This window comes from Macrobrachium nipponense, chromosome 40 (assembly GCF_015104395.2).
Source record: "Macrobrachium nipponense isolate FS-2020 chromosome 40, ASM1510439v2, whole genome shotgun sequence".
Classification (NCBI taxonomy): Eukaryota; Metazoa; Arthropoda; class Malacostraca; order Decapoda; family Palaemonidae; genus Macrobrachium; species Macrobrachium nipponense.
Window position 1 is genome coordinate 39,799,038 of NC_061101.1, and position 12,405 is coordinate 39,811,442.

General features: G+C 34.7%; 1 protein-coding gene across 11 annotated transcripts in view; it reads right to left on the bottom strand.

Annotated features, from left to right (window-relative positions):
• Positions 1-272: 272 nt before the first annotated feature.
• The window catches only part of LOC135212107 (serine-rich adhesin for platelets-like), a 640,572-nt gene continuing 628,439 nt past the window's right edge, over positions 273-12,405 (bottom strand). For 10 of the 11 annotated variants that reach the window (XM_064245493.1, XM_064245502.1, XM_064245501.1 and 7 more), the window contains 2 exons: positions 7,057-7,283; positions 273-2,145 (listed from right to left, as the gene is read on the bottom strand). In XM_064245493.1, coding sequence (XP_064101563.1) covers positions 1,941-2,145; positions 7,057-7,283 — 432 coding nt within the window. In that variant the 3' untranslated portion in view covers positions 273-1,940. Of the gene's footprint in view, positions 2,146-7,056; positions 7,284-7,422; positions 7,680-12,405 lie in introns of those variants that run through there. The other variant, XM_064245500.1, reaches the window with a different exon arrangement.

Genomic DNA, 12,405 nt, shown 5'->3' on the forward strand with positions numbered 1-12,405 from the left:
ATTATATATAAATAAGCTCTTTTTTTATTCATAATATCCCATGTCTGTTACTATCAATCAGCTGTTGCCTCTACTACTTGCATTACTCTTAAAAGTGATGTAGTACCTTATTTCGGTGATTTCTTTTACATTTTCATTGTTATGGATGCAAAATTGGTCTCAATTGTTACATCTTTATAGTTCTTATATGGTGTCACAGTGTACATAACTATTTTAAAAGTATTGTAAAGTATGGTCGAATTTTAGGATGCCTCATACAGTGAAACAGTGAATTAAGTATACAGTCTTTAATATGCATATAATACAAATGATTTTAAATCCTTATAACATTTTGAAATACAACTATACAATATATAATACATAAGGACATCTGTACATGATGCTTCAAACCATAATAAATTATACAGAAAATTTTTAACAAATTATGCTGCATAGCCACTATAAGCTAAAAAGGCCTAAACAAAATTTAATGAATCTCCGATTTCTTTTTTTGTACAAAAAATTCAATTTGTGCAAGAAAGTCAGGCACATATAACATAATCCTTATAAAAGGAATAACTTTTAATGTTAAAGCCTAAATAATAACATCCACATTGGGTTTACATGCATTTAAAAGAAAATTGAGAACACACTCACACAAACCAGCGCAGTTGCCGAGAGTCAAACTTGGCCTACCTTTCAAAGGCAGATTGTTTTTTCCTTTGCTAGTTTGACAAAGTAAACTGTCAAGGTATTCTGGCTTAAGTATCCATCAACTAGTTAGTTTTATTCTCATACACATCCCACTTGCACCTCTTTCACACTTAAAAGATAGCAAGAATTATTTCCTGGAAACTTGTAGCAAAAAGGTGTTACTATAGATTGTAACAAACTCCTGTCAACATGGTATAAAAATAACTATATCAAAGAGGGTTATAACAAAAGCATGTGTGCCTGTAACAAATGCAAAAAACTAGCTTTGATCAGTTATTCATTTGTTGAAGATTGGCACAAAGGTCAAGAAATTTTTTTTTAAAGTTGAAGACTAGATAATTAGGCATGTCCGTTTTCTCCTCCATCCTACAACAATAAAAAGTTGGTTGTGTTGCTTCATGAAGTTGCAGGTTAGTAGCTCAACACCATGTCATTGTAAATTCTTTTTTAAGGCATCCTCCTCAGAGCGACCTCACTGTCAAAGATATAACCTTTGGTATTTACAAGAACACCCAATTCCAGTTTAGTTAAAAGGTCCTTTTATTTTTCCTAATCCTAAAAATACAATACAGTATTCTGAATATCAGAATTCCAATTAAATTTTTTGACAGTGACCATCATTCTGGAATGTTGCTTTCACAAGATTTTAATTCAGGTGAGTGTGGATTAAAGTACTGAATCATATATCCCTGACAAAATTAACATGTAATATTTCCACTCAATATCAGATATTCACTACTGGAATGTTTACAGAATGATTAATTTTGTATAAAAATGACCAGTGAAAGGTCAGGTATCCCAATGCTATGGCATTTAAATCAACGGACATCAAATCACAGCTCTATCTCTGTAGTACCAAAATTGCTATAACCTGGTGATGTCAACACATCTTTTAAAGTCGTACATATAAAGCTATGTTTTTATTCAAAATAATAATTGGAAGCTTGACGAATTCCTCCAATATGATCTTTTGACTTTGGTTTAAATAACTGGATTTGATTTTGGGAACCACTAAAGACTCTGTAACCTGTGCCTATGACATCATACAGAGCTGAGCACCATAAGAGAATGTGGCATCCAAAACCTTACCATATTCTAAGGATACGTCCCTCACTGTCCTGACTTTGTCTCTCACAGAAAAGAGATACTTTTGATACAATATATATATGTATATATATATAACAGCAATTGACATTAACATAAAGCCTCCAATCTAATTTTCATGAAAAATAAAATGGATGCATGCTTCAGACAACACCTTCCATAAATGTAGTATCTAAATGCTGGATTAGAGTTCGTATGAAGGCCATCTCCTTTCGTGTATTTTCATAAATAACACGTGGATCATCACTTGTACAACGCAGGCAATTAGGTGCCATAACCATGGCCAAATTGCTTGCATCCATCTTTGTTGCCGACACAATGTCAGGCTGGGCAAAATACTGTAAAAATCTGTAAAAGAAAAACCATATGAAGTATTATTCATTGCAAAAATGCTATCTAGCACTAAACCAACAGAATGTGAATTCATGATGGAAACATCTAAACATGTATAATGTGAATTTATTACTACAGGCACTCCCCAGTTATCAGGGAAGGGGGGGGGGGGTTCCATTATTGGAGAGGTGCTGATAAAAAAGAACCACCATTAGCCAAAACCTTACGATTTATGGTGCTGATAACCGGTCAATGGTGCCTCTGCTATGTATGTTATGGCACAAGAACTCTTATTATTGGTGATTTATGGCGCTAGACAAGCCCCATAAAACTGCATCACTATTAATCGAGTCCGCCGATAACCGGGGGAATGCCTGTAGTAGCAGCAATAATGTGAACAACCCTTAACCCTCTTACGCCGGAGCGGTAAATAAAAAATTGTCTCCCGTGTGCCGGAGGGGTGTCGGAGTGAGCGTGGAAGCGGAAAAAATATTTTTTTCAAAAAATCACAGCGCGCATAGTTTTCAAGATTAAGAGTTCATTTTTGGCTCCTTTTTTTGTCATTGCCTGAAGTTTAGTATGCAACCATCAGAAATGAAAAAAATATCATTATCATATATAAATAATGCGATATATGATAGCGCAAAAACGAAATTTCATATATAATTGTATTCCAAATCACGCTGTGCGCAAAACGGTTAAAGGTAACAAGTTACTTTTTTTCGTTGTAATGTACACTAAATTGCGATCATTTTGGCATATAACACATTGTAAAACAATAAAAGCAACATAGAGAAAATATTATCACAAAATAATGCATGAATTCGTAGCGCGCAGACGTAAACAAATTTTTTCAAAAATTCACCATAAATCTAAGTATTGTCCTAGGGACTTCAATTTCTTTCAAAATGAAGACAAATGATTGAATATTACTATACTGTAAGAGTATTAGCTTACAAATGCAGTATTCGACCATATCTGACGAGTTAAAGTTGACCGAATGTCGAATTTTTTTATATGTTTTTTTTTATATGCAATTATTTCGGAAATAAGAAAAGCTACAACTTCAAATATTTTTTGTTTTATTCTACATAAAATTGCGCCCATAATCTACTATAAACTCTTAATGCCTAATATGAAAAACGGAGCAAATATTCCGAGAATGGGACGTACGTATTTTGGAGATTTGTGGCGGAGAATCTGCGCGCGGAGGGAAGGAAAGATTTTTTTTTTAAATTCACCATAAATCTAAATATTTTGCTAGAGACTTCAAATTTGTATGACTGAATATTACTAGACTGTAAGAGTTTTAGCTTACAATTGCGTTTTTCTACCAGTTCAGTAGAGTCAAAGTTGACCGAACGTGGTTTTTTTCTATTTATCGTGATTTATATGCAAATATTTCAAAATGAGAAAAGCTACAACCTTCAATTTTTTTTTTTGTATTCTACATGAAATTGCGCACATTTTCATATATAAAACTTTATATAACGGCTAATTTAAAATGGTGCAAACATTACCACAATCGCATGTATGATTTTTTCGGAAGAGTTACCGCGCGGATGTAAAGAAAATGTTATTTTTTTCATAAATTCACCATAAATCGAAATACAGTAGTACCTCGAGATACGAAAGGCTCAACTTATGAAAAATCCAAGTTACGAAAGCCAATACGAAAAATTTTACTGCTCTACATACAAAAAGTTTTCAAGATACGAAAGGTTGTTGCTATAAAGTCCCGAGATTCGCCCGGACCACCGAGAACAATTTTAAAACTCCCGCGCCGCCAACTGAGTAAACTCGCCACCATCCTCCCCCTCTCCCATTAGTTCCTGATGCTAGTCACCCCATAAGGTCCTGCTCTCCTATTGGTCAGCATCTACCCCTTGTGCTTTAAGTATTCTATTGGTAAAAGGTTGCTGTAAATTGAAAAACTTAGTATTCATGCAATGCATTTAATAAAAAAAAAAAACATTAGGTAAAAAGATAGAATAAAGAATAGAAATGAATGGTTATTATACTGTTTGGTAGTTTCAGTAGTTGAAGAGAGATAATGAAAATTTATGGCTTACTGTGTAAAAGTTATAGCTTGGCGATCGTTCGATACTCGTAAGTGCTGGATGTAAACAGACATTTGGAAGCTTTTTTTTGTTTGTTTATTATAGTTAATGGTTACTTAATAATTATTTGAAATGAGTACAGGCAATACATTTAATAAAAAAAATGTGAATTAGATATCATAAAATATAAAATAAATCAGACTGCCAACAAATACGCATTTTTTAGAATTCTTCTTCTGTTTTATTATTACGTTACGTATACGTATTACGTATGTTTCATTATAGCTGTCAGTAACTCGGTATCTCCGTTAGGTAAAAATAGAATAAAGAATAGAAATGAATGGTTATTATACTGTTTGGTGGTTTCATTAGTTGAAGAGAGATACTAATGACAATTTATGGCTTACTGTGTGCTAGGAAAAATGATTGCTTGGCGCTCGTTCCATACTCGTAAGACGGGTAAGAGCTGAATATAAACAATCGATTGGAAGGTTGTTTTTTGTTTGTTTGTGTATTATAGTTAATGATTAATTAATAATTATTTGAAATGAGTACATACTGATTATTTATACATTTTATTGGCATATTCTAAGCTTTTAGCTCTAAAGTTTAGATGTCAGAATCATAGACTAGGCTACAGTAGCAAACATAGGCTAGGCTTATTGCTAAGGGACATATGCCAAAAGTCCTAATATATGCAGTAAAAATGGGGTTGAACATTATATGCAGTTGAATATTACTCAAGTATGTACAGTATTTTGCCTTTTTGGAGTCATATCTCTTCCGTCGTAACCCTAGAACATGTGTTTTAGGCCTGGAAATATAATTTACTGGGGTGTTTTTGGAGGGCTTGGAACGGATTAGCCATTTTACATGTAAAATGTGTTCCAAGATACTAAAAACTCTTGATACGAAGGCCGTCTCGGAACGGATAATTTCGTATCTCGAGGTACCACTGTATTGTGCTAGAGACTTCCAATTTGTTGCAAAATGAAGGTAAATGCTTGAATATTACTAGAATATAAGCGTTTTAGCTTACAATTGCGTTTTTTTGACCATTTTCGGTAGAGTCAAAGTTGACCGAAGGTTGAAATTTTGGCAATTATCGTTATTTTATATGAAAATATCTCAAAACTGATAAAAGCTACAACCATGGGTTGTTTGTAGTTGTATTGTGCATGAAATTGCGCACATTTCCATATATAAAACTTTATATAACGGCTAATTTTAAAATGGTGCAAACATTACCACAATCGCATGTATGATTTTTTTCGGAAGAGTTACCGCGCGGACGTAAGGAAAAAGTTTTTTCATAAATTCACCATAAATCGAAATATTGTGCTAGAGACTTCCAATTAGTTGCAAAATTAAGGTAAATGATTGAATATTACTAGAATATAAGCGTTTTAGCTTACAATTGCGTTTTTCGACCATTTCGGTAGAGTTGACCAGTTGAAATTTTGGCAATTATAGTTATTTATATGAAAATATCTCAAAACTGATAAAAGCTACAATCATGAGTATTTTATTGTATTCTACATAAAAATGCGCACATTTTCATATATAATACTTCATGTAACAGCTAATTTACAATGGTACTACAAAAATTATGTCAAAGTGACTAAATAATTTCCGAGATGTGTCACAGATACTTTTTAGTGCGGCAAGAAAGAAATTCGCGCTTGCGCGCCTGCGTAACGATTGTAAACAAAACAACACCTTGATCCGTGAACTCCCAGCATCCCCCAAGGCGCGTGATTCAAAAGTTTTAGGCTGGTAGGCCTATAAGTATTTTTCCGCGAATTTTAAAAAAAACTTTTGTAAGTCGACGTAAAATACGTCCAGTCGGCACAAGGGAGACAAAAAATGTCGACGTAAAATACGTCCAGTTGGCGTAAGAGGGTTAATGGCAGAAATCAGCTTTGTTTTTAGGTGCAAAATACCAAAATTAATCTTTGTTTTTAGGTGTAAAATACCAAAAATGTTTCAAACGTGTTCATAGGTTAAGACTACTGTGCTAAAACAGAAAGTTCATTTACACTACATTTAGTTTCAAATTTAAATGCAGTATGGTCCCAGAATATGTGCAATAGGATTGTGCGATTCCCCTTTTATGCGGTTGCTAGTTCTCAAAAATAGATTTTCGGCATCTGCAAAGCTGTTCAAAGTCTGCAAGTCACGCACCACAAAACTATTGTCAAATATATTGTCTTTTCAAGTATTGGGGAGGGGGGAAAGAGAAATTTTCTGCTCAGCTATTGGTTACAATGGAAGGCTCCTGCTTAGTCATTGGCTAAGATGGAAGGCTCCACCTCTCGTATTTGTGACGTCATAGCCTTCCTTCTGCAGATCTCTTCACGGAGGATGAGATAGAGGATTTTGAAGGTTTTTAGGCAGAGGATGGGTAGAGGAAAGTCCACCCAAGAGGTTTTTTAAGGATTTTTACAGCAGGAAGTGACTGTATTGTACCTTGCACCCAATTGTGGCAGTGTTTGCGTGTGGGAGTTTTCACCATCCTGGGTGTAATTTCAAACTTTTTCAAGTCATTAAAACTTAAAAGCCTTTATAACATTTTACTTAACCATAAGAACAATTTAATTTTAGAAAAAATACAGTATATAGTATGTACATAGAAAGTATTGGAAATGGGTAGTAAAAAAGTTTGACTGGGTAAGTTGCCGTTTGCCTTGGCCCTAATGGAATTATTCCCATAAGGTATGTGTATCGAAATCTGCGATTTTCCAGTTCTGCAAGGCTGTGGATCGACCAAATTCTCTCATAACTGTGGACCGTATTGTGGGTATTTTCTTTGGCGGAATAAATTTAACAGCATTCCATACTTTAAAAAACTCATTTTTTTCCTTACCTGATGAGATAAGAAAGAACTAGTCTGTTGATGTCTGGCAACTTGTTGACGAGGGCTACAGCTTGTGATGGTTCATCATGAGCATTAATGGCAGACTGATAAAGAGAATCTGGTATGAGTGGTTCATAAAGTTCACGATACCACAATTTGAGTAATGCTGCTGCTACATGAGGATCACCACAGTCACCAACTTCCCACTGATCCACCACCTGCTTCAACTGATGAACCTGAAAATTAAAGAAGTTTCCTTTGTAAGTGAAGTTGTTTTGAATACTACTTAAAATTTTTTACAACAAATAATAATTAACATACTGTACAGTACTACTTGTCTCAACAAATATGAAGTGAAGAGAAATGCAGGGCATGTGATGGACTATGTTAGGCTTCTGATCTCCGGAGTTAACAGAAGGGTCATTTATTTTGGGTGAGCATGTAACAGCAAACAGAAGGACTTCTCACTAGAAAATTTGTGATAATTTGGGGATAGGAAGTTGAGAATCTTCTTTCCAAGGATCATATTTCATAAACTACTTAAAAATCTGTGCTTTTTTATATACTATTTTGCTACATTTCTTTTTAATTACCTTGATGCCGATTTTGTGTGTTTTTGCCTTGTCTTCCCCCTGTTAATGATTTTTAACAAGTTCTTTAATCCATCATTTATTAGGACTTATTTATGGCCTTTAAATATACTGGTTCATCAAGCATGTCAATGTATCCTTCAATGCTGACTTCTCTGGCTTCCCATCAATTTACAATTAATCTGAAAGCCTTTAAAATATCTCAAGACAGCAAATTCATAGAGTTTATTGTATCATTCATCTGTTGCAACTTCAATGTATGGTAAATAATTATCAGCACTGCATAATATCCTGATCAGTGTTAGGGACTAAAGACTACAGAAATTAGGTCATGCTTGGAGGCAAAACAAAAACTGGCATTGTCATCTTCATATTTCATACAGTATGACCAGGAGGCAATTATGAAGTCACAAGCTGAGAAACAGACACCTTTACATCAGCTCTTCAGTGATACACACAAATCTGATGACTTTGATGATGTCACATGGTTCCTTCTTAAGAGGACACATCGAAGCAGAGGGGGGAATCTTTGGCAACAAATGAAACTAAAGGTCAGGACTTTGATCCTAAGCAACAGCTAGACTTGGGTTCCAACTACACATCTGAGATCATCACTGAACTCATCCTTTCTGATGAAACCACAGACGTATCAAATAACGAACAATTCAGCATATCAATTCGTTGTGTTGACAATGACATGATAATTCAAAAACACCTTGTTGGAATGGTCAGTGTTCCCAACATAACTAGTGAAACCCTATGGATTGCACTACCATTAGAACATTCCCATGGACATGTGTATGACGGAGCTGCAAATATGCAAGGAAGAATGAAAGAGCTTATGACTAGGATAACGAGGAAAAACCCTTTAGCTGTAAAAGTGCACTGTTTGGCACATGCCATTCTCTCAACTTGTGGCTCAAAGATGTCACTCAAAAGTGTCCAGCAATTAGAGATGCTCTTAATTTGGCACATGAAATCTTACAACTTCTGAAGCTTTTCCCAAGAGAGAAGGTCTCTTTAAATCGAGCAAGAAAGAGCTGGTTCAGGTGTTTCTGGAAATTTCAAGCCTTTATGTCCAAATGGATAGACTGTCCACACTGAATCACCTAATTCCATCCTTGAAAAACTATGAAGTCCTGGAAACTGGAAGAAATCAACACCACCACCAATGATGAATACTTCCATCAAGCTGGCAGAAAGATGGCTAAAATGGAGAAGTTTATAACATTCTTTGGTCTGAATGTCTGAATTTGGGACATTTGGCCCTATATCTGTGACTGGAGCAAGAATGACTATGACTGAAAGGAAGTTACACCTTGCAATTGACAAAATTATTGAGTGGGCTGACATGAATGGCTTTAAGTTCTCTACTAGTAAAACTGTTGTTTTGCATTAATGCTGAATTAGAGGCATACACCTGGATCCTGATTTGTACATCAAAGGTCAGCGCATCCCTTATGTACAAGAGAGACAATTCTTAGACTTAATATTTGATCAAAGATTGACATGGTCCTCCCATTTGAAACATCTTAAAAATACTTGTTGTAATGCTAAGAACATCTTGAAAGTATTGGCACATACATCCTGGGATGCAGATTGAAAAACTCTTGAGGATATATAAATTACTGATTTTTTCTGAACTACATTGATTCCAAGTCTAAGTTGATGCTGGAGAGCTACCCATTGTATCTATATTGCCAGTCTTTTATGCTTTGATATTGGTATAGGCTGCAAAGATCCCAGGTTCTTTTGCTTTTAAAGCGGTAAGTAATAAAATGAATTTTAGATTTAATAACACACCCTAAATCTCGTCAACCTTATGGGTCTAGGGTTAAAGAGATTCTATTGAATTTAGATATTATGTACTCGGGGACAAAGTACTTCCATTTAAGATGCCCGTAACTCCTTGGAATTTACCAGAGGTAGATTTCTATAAATATTTTATTTGTTGGAAAAAAGATATGGAAGATGTTGAAGCCCACTCTGTTAATATGGAACATGTTGTAGAACATGGAAACTGTAATTTCATCTTTACTGATGGCTTCAAATCTAGTGCTGGCATTGGGTTTGGAGTTTTTAATATTTTAATTGTAAAGATGCTCTTTCCTCTCACGGCTTCAATTTTCACAGCAAGAGTTATATGGTATACTGGTAGCTGTAGAGTAAATAGCACTTTTGGATGAAGGAAATTTTGTAAATTTCTGATTCTAAGAGTGTTCTACAAGGCGTTAGTACTTTTGATTCTTCAAACACTTTAGTTTTAAAAATTCTGTAATAGATTCATATTATTGATAGCAGGGGCCTTTAAATTAAGGTCTGTTGGGTACCAACACATAGGGGTGTGCAGGGAAATGAAGAGGCAGATAAATTAGCAAATCAGGCTGGCTGGAGCCGGGTTACTTACAAGGAGATATCCGCTTTTATTTAGAGACTTCTTTCCACAAATTAGAACATCTGGCAAGGACAATGGGAACTGCCCAACCCAGATGAAATGAAAGATATTACTTGTGTGATATCTCCTTGGAAGTATGATAATGTGCCCAGGAGATGGGAAACTGCCTTATGTAGTTTAAGAATTGGTCATACTCAACTTGACATAAGTATTTTATGGTTGGAGAATACCAGCCATTTTGCAAGGATTGTGTAGGCCCCTGACTGTTGGGCATTTGCTGGTTGAATGCCCAGTCTTGGGGAACTTAGACATCGGTACCACTCCAAGGGTCTTGGTGGGAATGACAGGTACATTCTTTCAAAGATCTTGGCATTTTTAAATTTGTGGTTGAAGCTGGTCTTCTCCAAAAATTATAAAACATTTTTTCTTTTATCATTTTAAAAAATTTTACTATGCTGAAATTTTAATTTGTTTTATACTAATCATTGATATTTATTTTAATTTGTTTTATACTAATCATTGATATTTATTTTAATTTGTTGTATACTAATCATTGATATATATTTTAATTAGTTTTATACTAATCACTGATATATTTATTTTAATTTGTTTCATACTAATCCTTGATAATTAAAACTGATATTTCAAAATGATCTTCATTGTCACGATGCCAGATAACCTCTAAATCATTCATTCATTCTTTGGGACATTTGGTCTTTGCAGTCTCTGAGACACAACTAATAAATCTCCAAGCTATATAGATCTTGGTTCATAATGCTATTGAAGCTGTATAGCTTGTCAGAAAGTGCTATGAAGATCTTCGGAGTGACGAGAAATTCAGCACTCTTACGAGATGGTGGAAGTGCAGCAACATTTCCCTTTATATGTTGAGGAATACTATTGCACTTGGTACTATTAAGTACTAGACATGATGAACAGCGAACTCCTTGATCGATCTTGATCGATTTCAGAGTGCCAGCTACAGCATTCTTTGTGAAATGGAAACTACAACATTCTTCATGAAATGAAAACTATGATAATAACATCAGCTAATGGAGGTCCAACAGAAATACTAGTCACTGACCATGTACTCCAAAGACATTGACTTAAAAAAACTTGATCATGAACTGGCCTTGCTAATAACCCTGCGCAAAGTTGGAGAAATTTGTGGTCCTAGTAAGATGACTATAATATCTACAGTTATTGATGTACTACAGTCACTGGAAACTATGGGTTTTGAACTCCGTAAAATTATAAAGATTTGCCTGACCATTCCAGTAACCACAGCCACATCAGAAAGGAGTTTCTCAACTCTTTGTAGAATCGGAACTTATCTTCACTCCAGTGTGTGTGTGTGTCAAAATAGACTAAATAATGCATTACTCTTACATACCTATAAAATGTTAACAGATTATCTAAATACAAAGCAGATTGTCATTGTATTGATGGTCACTTAATAGTAATTATACTTGCTGCAGCAGATATTGTCTATTTTTCTTAAAAATGCATTTCCTTTCTTCATGAGTATGCTCCAGACATAAAATAATGCCAATTTGATGCATTGTGCTATGTAAAAAATGCAATTTTGCAAGTGCAGGTGGGTGCTGAAAATTCTGTGGCTCAAGTATTTAGTTTCCTCTTTTTGTTTTCCCAAACTTTCAATTTTTTTTTAATATGTTTTGTTCCATAGTCATATGTATGAACGATATGTTTCCCCTCGTCAACACAAGCTGGTTCTGAATGTTAGTCAACAACAACAAACACAAGTTAGTTACACTAGCGTTTGTATAGTGTGTTATTGGATATTTTTGTGTTTATCATGATTCTTCTGGTGCTTTTCTTAGCTTACAAGTGTTATCTTATAATAAATATGGCTCGTAAGAAGTTTACTTGTCGACGGGAAGCAAGTTCTCGTAATATTAGCAAATATAATGAAAGAAAGAGGCAGCAGAATGTTGATGCCTCACACGGTACTATTCACATGGGGAGCACCACCAAAACACTAACAGAGTTGTCATCATTTAGTTTTCCAATTAAGTCTTTAGAAACATTTGTCTTTAGAATTTTACCATTCATTTAGTCATTACTTTCAAGATGCTGATGAGGATGAAGATGACTGCATTAGTGCTGTCTGATGAAGAAGAGGAGCCCAGAGAGGAAGAGGAAGTCAAGAATGATGCAATCGATGATGCAATCACTAAGTGTTCTGGTGTTGAATTACGAAATAGCTTACTGAGCACATACATGAACAATATAGTTGATAAATTAGATGACAGTGCAAACAACGAAAATAAGATAATTTCATTACCATTGAAAAACCAGAGAGAATTATGTAGGAAAACGACGTGTGATGACTGTGGTGGGTCCCAAAAA